Source organism: Heptranchias perlo, chromosome 3, assembly GCF_035084215.1.
Source record: "Heptranchias perlo isolate sHepPer1 chromosome 3, sHepPer1.hap1, whole genome shotgun sequence".
Taxonomy (NCBI): domain Eukaryota; kingdom Metazoa; phylum Chordata; class Chondrichthyes; order Hexanchiformes; family Hexanchidae; genus Heptranchias; species Heptranchias perlo.
This window is the reverse complement of record NC_090327.1, coordinates 31,524,893-31,544,345: the sequence shown is the minus strand read 5'-3', so window position 1 is coordinate 31,544,345 and position 19,453 is coordinate 31,524,893. Positions and strand designations below refer to the sequence as shown.

The following is a 19,453-nucleotide window of genomic DNA, read 5'->3' as shown; positions in this document are numbered from 1 at the left end:
AAGAAAACTTGTATTTATACAGTGTCTTATCGCATCTTCAAGGAACACCTCAAAGTATTTCACAGGCAATTAAATTTAAAGTACAATGTCTGTTACGAATAGCTTTGTGCTGTTGATGCATGTTAATTTTGTACTGTACCTCTTGGTAGCTGTGGAGTTTCTCCCAGAGATGTAGTGGACTACCTTGAGAGCAAGTCTTTTCAACACCCTAATGTATTGCCTATATAGCTTTCCAACGCCTCCTTTCCAATTGATAAATAATGTCTACGATAGTGAGTTTGTGGTCTAATCCTAGATTTTCAATTCAAACCATTATGGTAAATTCAAGCAGTTTATGATTTTAATTCTTCATTCTTGGAATCTTCCAAGTACTTCTGGGGAAGGCAGAAGCAATGCCTCTCTACTGTCCTGCCAAAGAAAAGTCGCAAGGTACTGTTTTGTTAAATGGAAAGGTGAGAGGAGATACTTTTTATTTAAGGTACAAATGTAAGTATAAAGTAATACTCATTGTAATTTTTTTTAAAATGCCAATTTTCTTGTGAAACTGACATGGATACCCTTGAGTACAGTCTACATCTGTTAGACAGCTCTAGTGATGGTCATTGTATCAGCTTGTCTCCTTTACAAACAGCATTGGGTGCAAATTAAAATGACCTGAAGCCACCAAACTTCAGAAAACCAGACTACAGCTAGAGATGTTGGTTTTCTATTGGCATTGTCTCCTGGGGGATTGGGTGTCTCTATGGTGGCCTTCAGGCTGGTAAAGTTGTGTTCTCTCTGTATTGGTGACACTAGGCCTAACTGAGGGAGGGCCTACCTGAGGGCTTCCGTACTCTGGATTAAAATTGAAACTCAATCAATCTTACTACCTTCTTCAATACTTTGACTAAAAAGTAATTGTCCCTCCCCCTGGGCAGACCTTTCCTTCCGCTTTGTTGTGATGTCATGACATTGAACATTATGCACATGATCTTTCCCATACCTTTTTTGGGGGGAGGAATTAACCATGCCCTGTTGCTTTAAATCATTTTGACCTCAGTTCATCCCCAGCCACGTTTTGATTATTGGTATGGACTGATTCTGTTGCTGTGAGATAAGGTAGAATTCTTCCTTTTTATGCATGGAGGCATCAAACATTGACTTTACACTTGAGCTTTCATGGTTGCAGACTCTCATGATTCTGCCTTCACTGCTTCTGTGGTGAACATGATATGGCTGCTTATAAAGTGAGCCTCTGTATTTTTTGCTAGGACTGCTTGCAACACGTCTGTGAAAAGCATGTTAAACACTGAAGTAAAATCGGCATGGGGTAGGTGCTGGGCATCCTTCTAATTCAGTGATGCCACAGGGCCCATTGCCTAAAAAGCCTTGATACCAGCTGCAACAAAAGTTTTGTACGCTCAATTTGATCTGATCCGTACTAATGATTGGCTATGGCAATTCCATTTTCTCATTCCATCTACCACATCAGTCAGCAGTGATGGAGTTCACCTTGGCATCAAGACAGTCCTGAGATCCTGTGCAAGGAAGAGTTCTATCCTGGCACCAGTCAGTGACTTAAGCAACAGAATGCCAAGAGGCATGGTGATTCCTCAAATACTTGAGGACCTGAATCAGGCAGCCCATTCTTACCCTGGGATTGGAGTCATTGCTGCAGATCTCTTAATGGTCAACTTCCTTGACCTTTACAGGTTTTATTTCATCTGCACACAAGGGAGTCTGGGTAGATTTGTGGAAGCAGCACATACTCTGAAATTGAGTATTAATTAGCCTGTATATACATAATTCCTGCTGCCAACTTAAGAGAAAGTGTCATATTTCTTTGACTAGATCTTCAGCTGGGACATAATTTGAGTCAAAAGTCCTTCACTAATGAGTCTGCCCTACTCAAAATAGCATGGTTTTAAAGCCACTGGCCATCTTTTAGCAGCAAGTAGCTCTGCTTCAGGCTGTAATAATTGACATCCAAAGCCCTGCTAGGGAGCCTTCCTGTTGCTGCTGAAGGACCTCCTCCAGACTATCTCACAACTGCAGCGTGGTAGATGTAGCAGCTTAACACAGAAAATCTTGCTGAATGACTTGTATGGCCATGCATCTCCAGGAGGTGCAGGCAAAGCTGCTGCAGATGCCTTTCAATGGGAGGATTTCTTCATTGAGAAACTGATGGAAATGTTTGAAGGTTGCAAGTATTATTAGCAGGATCTCTAAGCCATCCCAGAAATGATCCTTTGGGATAAAATTTCCTACCATGAGCAGAATCACCAGTCTAAGGACGAGGCAGAAACAGCAGCCTTTATGTATTTTTAGCCAAGATCCTAGAGCCCATGACGATCTAAGTCAGGACTTAGCCCACACAGTACGTGCAGCAAACAGCTCTGATCCAGATCCATTCTGAGGTAGCCAGCAGAAAATCAGCTAGAGTTATTTTTTTTTTAAATCAGCAGTCATCTGTCTTGTGTAAGTATGAAACTACCAGCTTTGATTCTCAGCAAATAGAGTGCAGATTAATTTCAAAGATAGAGTCAGAAGACAATCGGCAGAGAGTAAACCATACATTCTGAGATCTATCACATTTCTGCAGCCTCTTGAGGCATTCCCAAGCTGGTGGCAACCAAGATAGATAGTCTTTTGTCATCTCTTGCAATTAAGCAATTTCTTTCCCAAAAAAGAAGCAGATTTTAGTCATGGTGGTTTGTTGTTCCCCAAAAAAATGGACCTCTTTCACCCAATCACTAATTACTGAACAAGTTTGTCAAAGAAGATGGTGATACTACCTCAAATCATTTAGGCTGTGTCCAGAAAAAATAAACATGCCTGCTTTAACATTGTCATCCAGCCTTTATAAGAACTTGTGCTGTTTCGTTTCCATAGTAGCAGTCATAAGTATACTTTATTTAACCCCTGGATGTTCCCTAAGGCTGCAGTGCTTGCACATTTATCCGTTTATAGACAACTCATAAGAGCTGCCCATCAAGGGATATCCTGGACAAATATCCAAATCTTCACCACATTCTAGGAGGTTGGCAACTACAAGTCTTATCTTGAGCTATTATAGAAGTGTTCTGAGCAAGGCTTTTTTTTTTAAACCTCTTGACCAGCTTGAAATCCAATTATCTGAATGACAAGGACTGGATTGTAGAACACTAAAGTTGTGTTCCTGTATAATGGAGACCAGAAATATGGCCCCGCCAACATGGAAGAATTCACTCAGAGCTGATCCTACTTTATGCCAGTGGTTTGCTGAACAGCAGATCTCCATTGCCCCAATAGAGATAAACAGACATTGAGGAAGCAAAGGTTTTTCATCTCCAGTAGTGCACACTTTGTTGGCTTCAGAGAAGTGAAAGAAATGTGTTCATTGGTCCTCCTGGTGGTATAACCCTCGTTCCTGTAAGGTCAACATTAAGGTTCTGACACCTGTGGGTGAAGCTCTCTATCCGAGGTAGCTATCAGTCTTCCGTATTTCTTTTTGAGACATCTTTTGCTTTTTCAATTAATTTAAAGGATCTAGAAATCTTCATTTCCATTCAGGTTCTTTATTAAATTGTTCTCCCTTTGATCCTGTTGGCTAATGTGATCGAAAAGTCTACTCTTGAAAAATTGTTTTGCTTGTTCTTCAGGCTGAGTCCGATCAAGGCACTTATCTTTGACCAACCCTATCTCCCATGTTTAGTGATTTACAAATACCTTTGCCGAGGATGGCTTTCAAGGACTAGACTCCTCTCCCCTGCCAGATTTTTTCCCTTTGTCTCCTGAAAGTATTCGACTTTGCACGGTTATGGTTCCGGGACCTGCTCCAAGTGTTCGCAGGGCATTTAATTGAGATGTGCTTGGGCCTACACACATTCGCCCTCAGATCTTTACAGGGAATAATTTCATCGGGTCTTATCCTTTTACACTTCTGGAGATTTTTGGGTCAAAATAAAGTGAAGCTTCAGTGTGGCTGGGGGAAGGGGTGTAAATGTGGTTCAACTTTATAAGGATCAAGTAAGCAGTGTTCCTCATATCATCACATCATAGCTTTGCATGCATAAGGGCATTGTCCCTTGTGACCTTTCCAGGCAAAAATTATTGCTCCAATAGTATGTGGAGGATGACTTTGATTCAAAGAATGAAGACGACCCTAGCAGGTAGGTAGTCTTTTCTGTTGCTTGAATATCAGTCATTGCAAAATATTTAGTATTGGTTTCTTCTATAACTAGCTTTTCTTCCCTGTGGAATGTATTGGTTCTGTCATCAGGTGGGAAGAGGAGCACTACGAAGATGGCGTAAAATGGATGTTTCTGGAACACAAAGGTCCATTGTTCGCACCCGAATACGAGCCGCTTCCTTTTGGTGTTGATTTCTATTACAATGGTGAGTAAAAGTGTTGGGAAGCCTTATTTTAATGCACCAATGGTCTGGATAAATTATCAACAAAATTTATCTCTTGTATCAAACATTACTCAGCGAGGCAACAAGGATGTTTAGTGTGGCAGATCAAAATGTTGGTGACCTAGTAGGGGATGCTTTCCTCCAGTTTTATGGAGCCCTGTAATGAATTATACCCCCTCAAACTTTGCAAATGTTCATTTTTTTTTTAAAAAGGAGTTGGTAAGATACACAGTAAAGGTTAACTTCAGATTACAAGGGGTTATACATCACATAATTTTGAGCAACTTAATAGTTGTTTTGTATGCAATGAAATGGCCCAATCATGGGATATAGAATAAACTACCTGATCTCTTGTTGCTTTGCTCATGGTTAAAAAAATACATTATTACAATATCATATATAATTTATATGTTCTATTCCATTACTCACCTGTTTGTATTGCATATATTTATTTTACAATCATATATATATATATATATATATATATATATATATATGGGAAGAAAGTGAACCTTCCTCTCCTGCAAGATATAAAAGGGAATGGTATTCTATCAAATTTATTTTATTCCTAAATGTTACAAATATAGCTGTTCATTTACAGGTATGTGTTGATTCTCTATTGTCCTAAATGTTACGCTTTAAACTGTTCAGCCTCACACCAGTAAATCGGTGGTTAAGTGTATTGCTTGATGGGGAACTGAACCATACAAACCAGGAAAGCCCCTGGTTTCATCCCTGGCCTGTGCTGAGTTAACTGATCTCTTGGGAAGGCAATTTGTTTGCTACAATTGTTCCCAGCACCTTTGGCTAGGGAGAGGGGAGAATATCAACCAAGAATTTCCACTCCTTATCAGGAATTCTCACTACTGATCACTATCCAGTGACCCCTGCGGGCAGGTGCTATGTGCAATTTGTGTGGACATTGGGTCCACAAACTCACTGTGATGCCCCCCTCTTTCCTTTCCCAATTGAATAGCTTGCCAACACTAGCAGTTTAGCCTCACGCATAAAGAATGGCCACTTAGAGCAAGACTTGGAGGTTGGAAATGCCAATGGAATCATACTCTTACACAGGTCTATGCTTTCAGGAAAGAAAGGGGAAAAGCCCTGGAAGGAGTGACCAAAACCTGCCACTGAGTCAGCCTCTTAGTGGCAGGTCTTGGCCCCCTTCCAATGTTTAAATGCCTGATCAGGAATATCCTAAGGCACAGTAAAGCCATATATACTCTGCTATTAAAGAATTTGCAATTATATAGCACATTCGTGCCCTCAGCATGTCCCGAGTGCTTTACAACTAATGGATTATTTTAGAAGTGTAGTCACTGTTACGTCGGCAAAAAAAACACACCTATTAATTTGCGTACAGAAAATGAATGAACGACCAGGTAATCTATTTTTTGATTGAGGGATCAGCATTGGTCAGGACACTAGAAGAACTCCCTGCTCTTTTTCAAATGCTGCCAAGGGATCTTTCGACCTGAGCAGATGGATGGTGCCTCGTTTAAATTCTCGTCCAAAAGATGGCACTTCGACAATGCAGCATTGCAGTAATGCACTAAAGTGTTGGTCGACATTTTGTGCTCAAATCCATAGTGGAGCTTGAGCTCACAACCTCCTGAGTCACTTGAGAGAGTGCTACCAACTGAACCAAGCTCTCATCATTTTAAAAAAGAATGCATCTCCAAACAAACTTTGAAAGATCACGTACTGCAGTAGTATGATATTTCCATTCCCCACACCAGCCAGCCTTGTGTCTGAACTGAGTAAGATTTACCAATTCAGGCCGGGTTGAAAATAACCCTAAACTCACTTGCTATCCTTGTAGCAGATAATGAGTGGATTCTTTCAGCTCATCTGCATGGACCAGATTCCACCAGGTGGAAGGGTAGTGTTCTTACTGCTAGTCCCTAATCTTTTGAACTAATTGTTATTAGGAATTTGGACATTGTGCATGGAAATAAGACAGTATCTGAAAAGAGAAATAACTTTTCGACCAGTTTCTGGTTCTGACAAAGAACTCCATATTAACCTTTTTTCAGATGCTGATGGAAATACGCAGCAAGCCCAACATTTTCCTGGTTTTATTTTAATTTGAATTTTTTTGATCTCTACAGTTAGTTTGTAGTAGGTTTTCTTTGCCTCTCTCCACATTTGATGGCTTGTTTTGTAAATCAGGTTTGTTTCTGCATGTAGGCAATCGAATGAAGTTAAGTCCCGCAGCGGAAGAAGTGGCCACCTTCTTCGCCAAGATGCTGGATCATGAGTACACTACAAAGGATGTCTTCAGACAGAACTTCTTTAACGACTGGCGGAAGGTGTGTTACTTTTGTTTTAATTGAGAAACCTAGGTGAAGGGTCAAGCCCTTTGATGTAGGATAACAGCAAAGTCGAAAAGAGTTGGATAGAAGATGATTGTCCAAGAAATATTGATTTGGTGATGCCAAGCTTGGACTTCAAAAGCCTGTAGATTGGAAGATTGAGGGAGGCAAGGAGTTCCACAGTTTTGAGGTCCTGAGGAAGAATAAGAGATAGTTTCCACAGTTTTTGATTTGATGTCACAAACAGTTTCCTTTTTAAATATCAGGATGCATGGAATCCAAGATAAATAGAAAAACAACAAATGTGAAATTAAAACTGGAAATGCTAGAAGGTCTGTCAGTATCTGTAAAGAGAAAAGACAAATTACCATTTTGGGTTGAGAGTGCTACCAACTGAACCAAGCTCACATCATTTTAAAAAAGAATGCATCTCCAAACAAACTTTGAAAGATCACGTACTGCAGTAGTATGATATTTCCATTCCCCACACCAGCCAGCCTTGTGTCTGAACTGAGTAAGATTTACCAATTCAGGCCGGGTTGAAAATAACCCTAAACTCACTTGCTATCCTTGTAGCAGATAATGAGTGGATTCTTTCAGCTCCTCTGCATGGACTAGATGTCATCAAAACTGTCAACAAAATGTCATCAAAACTGAGTGTAGAGTTCAGTCTACATCTGTCTTTACTATTGTAGGTATTAATGGACCTTCTGTGTATTTTTAGCATTCTCTGAACTGAATCTGAGCTGGCAAAGTCACTTTTATTGCCCATCCCTAGTTCACTTGAGTAGGTAATGATAGTGGGCTGCCTTGAATCACTGCAGATCCCACAATAATGATAGGTAATGCATTCCACGATTTTGACCCAGTGATGAAGGAACAGTTGTATATGTCCAGGTCAGAATGGTATGTGACTTGAAGGGAACGTACATGATTTTACAGTTTTTGCCCTTTTTGGTGTTGGAGATCAAGGGCCTGAGAGGTGCTGTCAAAGTAAGCTTGATGAATTGCTGCAGTGCATCCTGTAGATAGTACATACTGCAGCCACAGCGCACTGGCAATAGAGGGGGTTGAATGTTGAGTCGTGGCAAGGGCACCAATCAAATGAACCGCTTCGCCCTGGATGGTGTCCAGCTTCTTGAGTGTTGGCAGCTGCACCCATCCAGACGAGAGGTGAGTATTCAACATCTAAAAGACTCAAGTCCGTAGTGTGATGGAGAGGCCTTGAACGGTCAGGAGGGGATCCATTTATAGAGTAGCCAGGCTCTGCTTTGCTCTTGTAGCTACCTTGTTGAGATGGCTGGTCCAGTCAAGCTTCTGGTCATTGGTGAATTCCCTCCAGGATGTTGGTGGTGGGGGACTCAGTGATGGTGCCGTTGAAGATCGGGGGAGAGGTGCTCATTCTTTCAACAATTGACATATTGGGGGGAAGTGATTTTTCCTTCTATTTAATTCCCCCTTGTCTCCTGTAGAGAAGTAGCCTTTCATTTAGTGACAAACTGTACAGGCAAGATTGAGCCACTGATGCATGGGGTGCTGCATTATGTATATATCACATTGTTTCTTTGTGTGGAAATTAGAAAATAACACGCTACCTATTATATCATTACACTGTTATGGGTACTGACTCAGTTTGATCTTCATGCATTGTGGAAGCTTGGACCTTTGTAAGCATTCCAAATGTATCTGCTGTAGATTCTGCCGAGGTGATTCATTGAATTTTGTACCCAGCCTGGTGGTGAACCTTTCTCGAGGCCGTGCAGGTATAATGGCAATGCTAAGAGCCATAGGTTTGAAGTTTTAAAAAAAAAATCATTGCACTGCGCTGTTAGCTTTTTGAGGTTAAATCATGAAAGTAGCTTGTTTGGGTTAGTGTTAATTTGAGTCCGTGCTATTAAGATGAATTGCACCCCACTATACAGTCTGATAACTGACTGCATCATTGTTATGGACTATATGTGCATCGTGATTGTAGCGGCACAATGTCTGTTCCTACTGAGGGATTGTGGAAGACCAGGGGTCATGCATATAAATTACTCAAAGGTAGGGCTAGATTAAATGTTAGGTTTTTTGCCCGGAGGATAGTGGATCTATTGAATAAGTTGCCAGCTCGTGCAGTGGGTGCTGACCCTCTGCTCCAGCCAGGAACTGGTTCAGCTGTCTTGAAAGTATGCAGAGATCACATCTTATAAAAGGTAGGTGAAATACCAGGTAATATAAGCATGGTCAATGTGGTCTCCTGGACTAATTTTATTCGCCTAACAGGGTAGGAGAGTAATTTTCCAGATTTTTTTCCCCCTAATTAACCATTGTTTTTTATTTTTTTTGCCTCTCCCAGGAGATTACATGGTTACTGATGGGTAGGGATGTCTAATCACGATGCGTCATAAATCAGGATTGGGATAGGCTTGATGGACCATATGGTCTTTTCCTGCCCGTCATTTTCATATGTTCATGCATCCCACAACAATCACTCGCCACGTTGTTTGTGACATTTTGCTGTGTGCAGTTCATCTGCGTTTGAAGTGCAGTGACTAACAAGTCACTGCGCTTCAAAAGTAATTCATTGGTTCTAAAGTACTATGTAAATTAAAGTTCTTCATGATAGCTTCCACGATTTTCTACCACTTGTAGCATGATTTGGTGCCCAAGTACTACAGTTTTGCATAATAATCCTGAAGGCAATAAAAATGAAAGTTGTATCAGTTTGTGAGCTGATCTCAGTGATAAATGATGTGTGCTAACACAACTGTTAATGGATTTCCTCTGGGGTACAGGAAATGAACGACTGTGAGAAGACGATAATCACCAACCTAAATCAATGCGATTTCAGGAGCATGCATCAATACTTCACTGAAAAAGCAGAGGCCAAGAAAGCGTTACCCAAGGAGGAGAAACAGGTGAGAATATATTGTCAAGTAGCAAAATTTGTTGCAAACTTCCTCCTGTCCTTAAGGCACCTGATTCATGTTGGGGTGCAATCCAACAGGTTTTGGCAGCTCACCCGAATGACCATTCTTCATAGGTGAACCTAGATGGTAAATGCCAGCAAACTATTCAAGCAGGGAGACACATCACAGTCAAGTCCAAGCCTGTCCACTCTTTAAATATGCAAATTGTGCCATGGGATTGGAGAGTAACCAATATAACACCTTTGCTCAAGAAGGGAGAGAAAGATAGAATGGGTAACTATAGACAGGTTAGTGTAACTTCAATTGTGGGAAAAGTCTTCAGACAGTGTTATAGGGGAGAGCATGTGGCAGTGGGATTTGTTTGATTTGCTCAATGAAAGAGCAGCACCAACACAAAGGGCATAATTTTAGCCTGGAGCTGGGAAGGGGGCAGGGGGGTTGAATTGCTGACAGGAAACCCAGAAGTACGGGTTTTCCAGATGTCCTTACGATTTTGATATAAGGACATCTTTTTTTTTGACACTTTCCCGCCCGATAGGCCGGCCTGATTGACAGACTGGTCTCAGTCGGACGGGAGAAGAGCAAGGAAGAGGTAAGTGTTCAGGTAATCTTAGATTGGATTGGGGGAGAATCGGGAGTAAGTCACCAGGGTGGGGGTCGCTGCAGGTAGGCTTGTTGGGCCTGAGGGAAGCACCCTTGCTCCTCTGGGCCCACAAGCAGTGCTACAAAGGCACTTACCTGCAGTTTCAGGCCGCCTTGCCTCCTCTCACGTGATGTGAAGGAGAAGGCCCAGAAATCCCGGCCCCCAGAGGCTAAAATCACAAAACCTGAAAAAATGGAAGCCCGCAGCCTCTTTGAAATGTTTTAGTGACCAACCCTCCTCCGGAGAGTGGGTTGGTTACCCACCCCTCGTCCCGCCCCCATGAAAAACAGAAATGGGTGGGTTTAAAATTGTTGCAATTTTTAATGCCCCCCAGCCCACCTGTTTTTCCATGCTAAAATAATTCCCATTGGGTCAAATGGTTGCCTTCTTAGGTAAAATCTCTCCATCTCTATAATCTCTACTATTGGCTTCTCCACTTCCATAGTGCTCCAAAGGACTGCTGATTATTGATCAGGCAGCCTGGTACATTAATGGGACTTGAAGTGTTAACATGCCCCTGGAGACTGGAATCCCTTTGAGTACGCATAATTGAACAAGCCAACACCTTAATGGGTAAATGTTCCATGTTAGACAAGTGAGGGAAAGCTTACTCATGCTCTATCCTATATGGTTTTAGCTGGTTAAATACCAGCCATACCCTTGCATATAAGGCTTTGCTGTTGCCAATCTGTGCAATAAGCTCTTTGGACTTAGGTAAGCGGGGGTGCGAGACTGGTGAAATGGAGTATGCACTCTGTCTGGAAAATGAAAACCCTACCTCTAAAGCTTGCTTTGGAAATTATTTAGCATGGTGGTGGGTTTAAGTATCTTTGGGTGTAAGACTTGAAATGACCTTGGGCAGCCTGAGCCCAATTTTGTACTAACATCACAAACTGCTGCCTTAGTATTAATTAGCATTAGCCAGTCCCACAGAGGCCAGGGGATGATTGGCATGAGAAATTCAAAAATGTCTCACTGGTACTGTAGGGGGATGATTTGAGATACAGATTAGAGAAATCTTTGCTCTGCATTTAACCTGGGCTATACCTGACCTGACAGTGACGATGGTAACAATTGGAAAAAAGATTGAATTTCTCACTGCTAACATTATTCAATTTAATACAAAAATTTACCCCTTACCCAGAACAAAAGGCACCTTCTGGTGAGCAAGGAAATGGAGGATTCATGAAATTGGCGCCTTGTCTGAAATATAACTTATTTTTTGTAAACCAGCTGCCGTGATGCACATTTTATTTACAGAACAAATAGAAGCCGATGGCTCCATTTATAAAAGTGTGTGGAATTAAGCCATGCAGACCTGGAAGGTCCCAGGTTCAATTCCTAGTTGGTGTTCAGTGAGGTGATCAGTACCACAGACAGTTGTTGGGATGGTATAATTGTTCTCATCACTCCAAGTCGAGGCAAGGCAAAACTATTCAGCAATCTCACACCTGATCACTATCAGGTGACTTCTGCTGGAAAGTGCAGGTGAAAATAGCGAATACAAGATCTGGCTCGACTGCGATGCTCCCATGGGTGAATAGGCTGACACATCTCCCTGTCAATATTCACATATAAGGAATGACTACTTGGCTAAGGTGCCAACAGGTTACTGCTGTCCATGGGCCTATACCTTAGTGTCTTCAGAAGAGAAGGGCAGAATATTAGTAAACACAAATAGCACAGACAACAAATTTTTTATGTATGTTAAAAAATAAATTCAGATACTTACTATTCTGACTGTAGATTGAGACTGATTAGGTCAGGTGATGTGATCCAGCACATTTTCAATATGTCTGAGGCTGGAATTCAAAGGCAAAACTTGGGGACGAAATCCAGAAGTGATTGGCTGTGGTGTTTGTACACCCTGTATTGCTATTGGTGCAGCTGTGTCACAAGCATGCTTCTTGCTATCCTATTTGCAATCCATTTCTAACAAGTTAGTTGAGTTTTGGTGAAACCTACCCAAAATATTTAACCTTTTCCTGATGAATATTGGTTAACCCACTGTGCTTATTACCAGCAGTGTTTATTTCAGATTCATTTTCAATATATTTTGTAGCCTTTTGAGTCTTTTCAGAATGTTTGATGTATCATAAAAATGTACAAAGCATAAACTGCTACATGCAAGATTGCCTCACTAGTCTTATCACATGAATGCACTGAAACCTGTTAAAATGTTTTACTCAATGGTGCTGATGTCATAAATGCCATAGGCATGACCTCACAAACAAAATGACATGGCAGAGCAGCTACAAGTGCTTATTTATTTGCCCCCCCTTGTTGAGAAGATACCAGCTTCTTCGGGAAAGTATACAACATAGCTTGTCATGGCAGAGCTTTTGGCTAGGCACTGATATTAACTTTGCAGTTGCCCAAATTCAATCTAGGCAAGAGAATGAGGCTACCTCATGGCACTTCACCTTCATGCCAGTTGGATTGTAACCAAGTCTACTACAAAGGCAAATTCTGAATTTCTTTTAACTTAATTTTTGATCTATTTACAAAGTCACAAGATAGAAACGGCGAGTAGGTCATGTATTAAATCACTTTGTTTGAAGAAGTAGTAAATTTGTTTTTTTGCTAACTTGAACTTGTGCCCCTTGTCCTGTAATGATTTGGTTTGAAATAGTGTTCTGGATTTAAATTTTCTGTACCATTTACTATGTTGCAAATGTCTGAAGTTACCTCCTTTTCAAGGCTGAAAAGTATTAAGTACTTCTAGTTTTAATATTAGCAGAAAACAGTCCCATCTGTTCTTTGCTAACATTAAAATGTAACCATTGTTTGGATGCCTGTAAACCACCCCCAACAGCACAATGCACATGGATTTGTTTTCCCTGGCCAGAGAGTGACCCAGAATTGGCACTGCAATTTGAGTCAGTTGGCCTCGTATCATTGCAAATGTGTACTGGTCTCGTGTGTATAAAGACATCATAAGATCTCTCAAAAAGGAAAATGCTGGAAACTTCTAGCAGGCCAGGCAGCATCCTGGAAATTGTAGATGCTATGGTGGAAAATGCAGGCACTTTAGTCATGATCTTCGGAAACTCTCTTGATTCAGGAACTGTCCCCTTGGATTAGAAAATTGCCAATGACACTCCATTATTTAAGAAGGGTGGGAGAGAGAAACCAGGAAATTATAGATCTATTAGTCTAATGTCTGTTGTGGGGAAGTTACGAGAATCTGTTATGGACTGTGACTAAGCAGTTGGATAACTATGAACTGATCAGAGAGAGCCAGCATGGATTTGTAATGGTTAAGTCATGTCTAACTAACCTAGTTGAGGTTACTAACATGGTAGACAAGGGAATGTCTTTGGGTATTATTTATATGGACTTTCAGAAGGCATTTGATGAGGTTCCACACAAGCAATGTTAACAAAAATGAAAGTGCATGGAATTGGAGACAGCCTATTGATGTGGATAGGGAATTTGTTAGGGGGGGGTAGGAGAGTGTAGGTATAATGGGTATGTACTCCAATTGGCAGGATGTAACTAGTGGTGTCCCCAGGAATGTGTACTGGGGCCTCAGCTTTTCACTATATTTAATCAATGACTTAGATGAAGGAATAGAGAGCTGTTTATCTAAGTTTGCTCTCGACACTAAGTTAAGTGGCACAGTAGTGTAGATGGGAGCAGAAAGTTGCAAAAGGGAATTGATAAATTAAGTTAGTGGGCAAAACTGTGGCAGATGGAGTTCAATGTGGGGAAGTGTGAGGTCTTCCACTTTAGACCTAAGATAGATCAGATTATTTTCTAAATAGTGAGAAGCTAGGAACTGCTGTGGAGGAGCAATATGCAGAAATCACTAAAACTAGTGGACAGGTATAAAAGATAATTAAAAAGGCTAATTGAATGTTAGCCTTTATCTCAAGGGGGCTGGAATACAAAGGAGTGGACGTTAATGCTACAGTTGTATAAAGCTCTGGTTAGACCGCATCTGGACCATTGCTTTCTGTTCTGGGCACCACACCTCAGGAAGGGTATATTGACCTCGGACAGGGTGCGGCGCAGATTCACCAGAATGATACTGGGGCTAAAAGGGTTAAATTATAAGAACAGGTTGCATAGACTAGGCTTGTAATGTTTTGAATATAGAAGATTAAGGGGTGATCTAATTGAGGTGTTTAAGATGAATAAAGGATTTAATAGGGTAGATAGAGAAAAAATATTTCCTCTGGTAGGGGAGTCCAGAACAAGGGGGTTTAACCTTAAAATTAGAGCTAGGCAGTTCAGGGGCAATGTCAGAAAGCACTTCTTCATACAAAAGGTAGTGGAAATCTGGAACTGTTCCCCGAAAATCTGTTGAGGCTAGTTCAATTAGAAATTTCAAAACTGAGATTAATAGATCTTTGTTAGGTAAGGATATTAAGGGATATGTAATCCAGGCAGGTAAATGGAGTTGTTACAGATCAGCCATGGTCTAAGTGAATGGAGGAACATAGGAACAAGAGTAGGCCATTCAGCTCCTCGAGCCTGTTCCACCATTCAATTAGATCATAGCTGATCTGTCTCTTAACTCCATTTACCAGCCTTGGTTCCAAATACTCTCGGGCTCCAAAGCGAACAGGTTCGAAGGGCTGAATGGCCTACTCCATTCTTATGTAGAGAACAGAGGAGCTGACATTTTGGAAGTGGAACGTTTTTCCAAACTCAAGGATCCACATCCAGTACGTCGTTGGCTCCTCTGTCCAGGAGAAGCAGGAATGTGCCCCCGCAAGGAGTCCCTGGGCCTCCCCAGCCCCAGCGTAGCCCCGATCGCCTCCAGACCCCTTTCCCCCCCCCCCCCCCCCCAACTGACTGCCAGGGACGACTCTTATGAATTGCTGGCTGCGGTTTCCTGCTGCCAAATTCCCACTGCTGCCCATTGGCCAGATAGTGAATCTAGCGAGGCGTCGGGCGGGACTCGGGGAACTTTTATTTAAATGAAGCCTTGCCAATGTTAACAGCAGGACCTCCACGTGCTCGGACTCTTTGGGTGCCTGGCCCTCTTAAAATCAGAGCCAAACAATGAATACTGAAAATTTGCAGAAAATATCAAATATGTCCATCAGCATCTGAAATGAGAAACAGCAAGTTGGCATTTCAGATTGAGTTCCTTTTATTAGATCTGATAAAGGAAAACAGACCAAACCCATTATAGGCCTAATGGGAGGAAGAGAGGGAGCAGAGATAAAGGAATCTATCCAGATGCGAAAAGGCATTAGAAAATGAAAAATAAGTGAAACTGCTCCAAGACCCCAATTGTGGCTGTTAGCCAAAGTAGGGGTACAATCGTTAATCTTGGCACCCCAGAGCTACAGAAGTGAAAAATAGCCAGGGTTCTTGCTGTGAATATTGTCGTGCTGGCAAGTGGATGTCGGGTGAGTCAGGGCAGGTTTGACTGTGATGCATGTCCACAATTGAATACTCTTACGATACTTGCTGTCTAGACTCCCACATACAGAATGGAAACTCAGGTGAGCTATTGGAAGCAGAAGGGTGTCTACGCACCTTTAGCCCAGCACGAGAAGGGAAGAAAATGGGTGGAAATAAACTTAGAACTCTCCAGTGAAATTCCATCCTTTCCCTACAGGCACTAAAGTTAGAGCAAGACGCGATCACTGAAGAGTATGGCTACTGTGCAATGGATGGGCATCGGGAGAGAATTGCCAACTTCAAAATAGAGCCACCGGGGCTGTTTCGTGGGCGTGGCAACCATCCAAAGATGGGAAAACTAAAGAAAAGGATCATGCCTGAAGACGTCATTATCAACTGCAGCAAGTAAGCAGTTTACATGATGAATGCAAGAAATAGCAATACAGAGAATCCACCTGCCATGTTGTTTAGGTCCTCTCTTTTTATCTTGTTCCTTTCATCCCTGTTTTAATCAAGAATCCACCCCATTTCCTTTTTGAACATGTGAACTGACCCCACTGTTTAAGAATTTACCCGTTATGTTTGTGGTTGAGTCTCACCTGTTTCTTGTGACAGTCATTTCCATTTGTGTGGAGAACCATCTGTTCTACCTTGCTGCTTTATATGAAGCAAAAAGTAACCCTAACTGCCTGCCTTTGTGATGCAAAAATAAACTAGGACTGAGTATTACACTGGCCTTCCAACTCAGACTGGTTTAATTTTAGCCCAAATTTATGCGATGATGGTTTTCCCGGTCTCATTTATCTTCTTTTTCCTTCCTTCTTTGCCAGCAGTTTGCTCAGCCAAAGTCTATCTGGTGCTCAGCATTCTAGTGTACTTTGCTGTTTTATATGAAGCATAATGTAGCCTGGTGGAAGTGGGGCCCACCTTGGGTGTCCAGGAAAGGGAAGTGGCCTGGACACCCAAAGGGAAAGAAGTAGAGACACAAAGACCTGCACTTATATAAGGGTAATTTCACTGACTTCATGCTTCCAGTAGGGGGCGTCACTCAGAAATAGACTGATCTGGTAGAGCTATTAAGTTGGTACTTTAGTGTAATACCCCTATAAAGGGAGACACTGAGTCAAATTGTTAAGTTTCTGGTGGTGAGAGGTGGTTTGACAGCTTGAGGCTGGATTTCATGGCAGCTTGAGGCAGGCAGATGCCCACTAGCCCCATGTAATTTAGGTGCCCTCCTCCTGAACCTGCAGTTTAGCAAGGTCAGCAGTGAAGGCATTGGTGGACAAGATCCCAGTGTAAATGCCAGGATTAGTGGCATGCACGTTTTCGGAGCCAATGGCTGTTGGGCTGTTCATTTAGTCAGTGCAGATCTGTTCCTTATTAGATAATCAGTTACAGTCTGTATCAAAAAAATCTTTATAGTAAAGGCTCTTAAAGATATCCTGGGTCCAGTGATATTTTTAGTCCTGAATACACTACAAGAGGCTGCCCTGTCACCTTCTGTTGTCACTGAGTGGTCTAGTTCAAATATAATTTGAGCTAGTCTAATCTGTTCAGATTGTCTGTTTATGACTTTGTTTGTTTGTTTGTTTTTCTAAATTAAGCTTATTTTATTCAGGGATTCCCAGATCCCAATTCCTCCAGAAGATCACGAGTGGAAGGAGGTGCGTTTCGATAATAAAGTAACCTGGCTGGCATCATGGACAGAAAATGTCCAGGGACTCATTAAATACATCATGCTCAACCCGAGTTCCAAACTTAAGGTATGTGTGTTCTGACATAGGATGGCTACCATTTTCTTCTTGGTTAAATAAGCACAAGATTTATCACACCACTCTTATTCTAACTCGTTCTTTTCCAAGACCGCAAATTTATAAAACTCCGTGCCTCCACCTTGCCTTCCTGATACAACCTATAGGCTTTTAAAAACAAGTTCAGTGACATCTAACCGCTGCCATTTTACTTAACCTAGTCTAGATTGGGGCCCTTTTCATGAGAAGGTTAAGAGATTTAATAGAATTATTCCAAATTGAGAATTTTTGATATGGTAAGTGGGGTGGTGGAGGGGGGGAGATACTATTTCCACTGACTGATTAGTTGGTAACTAGAGGGCACAAATAAATCCAGTTTAGGAGAGGTTTTTTTTACTCTGAGTGTGGTTAGGATATGGCAAGGCCCTAAGTCAGAACAGTGCTGGAAACATAATGTTTTCAAAAGGAAGGGAATAAATATTTGTAAAAGGGTATGGGGAATGGGATTAAGCAGATAGCTCAGAGCTGGCAGCCTCCAGTGGGGTAAAATTCTGATTTGTCATTTTTCCTATTCAACTCTGGTAGTAACCTGAATTATGAACCTTGGCCCTACGTTTTTTTTTAAAAATGGATGAGTTAATCCTGAGTAGCTGAGCCACACAGATAACCCTAACCCTGTGCGGTTTAATCCCTACTCTGTGCTGAGTTTTATCCCTGCTGGAAGTGCATGTGTGAACATTGTGAGGACAAGATCAGAATTCAGCTGTGACGTTTTCCTCTGAAATAAACTGCCATTCTTTCATTGCTGAATTAAAGGCCCTGGATTTCTCTACCTAATACCATTTTGGGAGTACCATCACCCAAGGACTGCAAAATTCAATGGAGAAGGCTCACCACCACCTTCTTGGGGCAACTTTGGATGGACAGTAAATTCGGTGTTGGCAGTATCGCCAAGATCCTGAGCATTAATTTAAAATAAACAAACTTTTTTTTTAAAAATGCCAATATCAGTTGGTGTGGCAGTGGGCCCTGGATTAATAGGATTAGAATGAGACAGGATTTCTGCTCCTGATTGCCATGGCTGAAGATGGTCAAGATTGACTGTGATGACATCCGTTGTCAAATAACACATTTGCATTCACTGCTTAGGCTGTGATTACTTGGCCAAGGTACTAGAAGACTGCTGCTTCAAAACCTCCTTTTTTTTGTTTAAGAACACCATTCCAGAGTTCTGCAGCCACCTTTAAACACTTTGTTATAATGAAATAAATTAGTTAATGGTCAATCCTCATTTTGCAACTATCTTGTGTAAACAGATCCAATAAGGTTACTCCATTGAGCATAGCTTACAAATGTTCTAGACCAGTGTTGCTCACTTAGTTTTTGGAATGCCCTAACAAACTTTGTCATAGTGTTGGAATGCAGATCTGCATCTGTGATTCTCCACACACAGGTCCTGACTTCAATCATGCAGCTGTGAGAATTTAGAGGGCATGCACCCCCTCATGGGAAGAGAAAGGAGGAAATGAATTAAGGAACCAGTGGTTTTAAGTTCTAATTTTAATGGGGCCCTTTTGGTTCATATATGGAAGTGGGGATATCCCCGTCCCAAATTGCATTCTCTTGCTGCCTTTAACGGCAGTGCAAGCACAGAGGACAGCACTTAATCCTAGGTTATTCAGTATTCCACAACTGAGCAGATGGTGCTTGGAGACCCAGCAGTACATAGAGCAGAAGGTCACTCAAGGCACAGAAGTGTAAATGCCCCCCACCTGCCGAGTTCCACGGGTCCTCTGTTTGAACAGCTTTTATTTTCAGGAAGACATCACTAAGCACTTAGCAACTTTTTATGGCCAAGACTTGCACTACTCTTAAGGTCAGCCGGAATAGCGGGAACAACTTCAAACCCCTCTACTAACTGTTTCCTTAGATCATCTTTCACTGCACTCCCCAACCTTCTTCAGCCACCATATGTGAGGAATTCATTGACTGGAAACACTCAGCATGAAAGGCAGAATCTGTGGAGAAAGGAAAAAAAGTTAATGCTTCAGGTATAATCCTTTGACGGTGAATTTGTTAGCTGTGCTCCAGGAG

General features: G+C 41.7%; 1 protein-coding gene across 9 annotated transcripts in view; it reads left to right on the top strand.

The window, feature by feature from the left end:
• The window catches only part of LOC137311581 (DNA topoisomerase 1-like), a 105,692-nt gene that overhangs the window by 71,781 nt on the left and 14,458 nt on the right, over positions 1–19,453 (top strand). For 5 of the 9 annotated variants that reach the window (XM_067978705.1, XM_067978706.1, XM_067978704.1 and 2 more), the window contains 5 exons: positions 4,241–4,356; positions 6,568–6,689; positions 9,470–9,592; positions 15,826–16,013; positions 17,227–17,371. In XM_067978705.1, coding sequence (XP_067834806.1) covers positions 4,241–4,356; positions 6,568–6,689; positions 9,470–9,592; positions 15,826–16,013; positions 17,227–17,371 — 694 coding nt within the window. Of the gene's footprint in view, positions 1–369; positions 487–1,524; positions 4,131–4,240; positions 4,357–6,567; positions 6,690–9,469; positions 9,593–15,825; positions 16,014–17,226; positions 17,372–19,453 lie in introns of those variants that run through there. The other 4 variants (XM_067978728.1, XM_067978719.1, XM_067978743.1 and 1 more) reach the window with 4 other exon arrangements.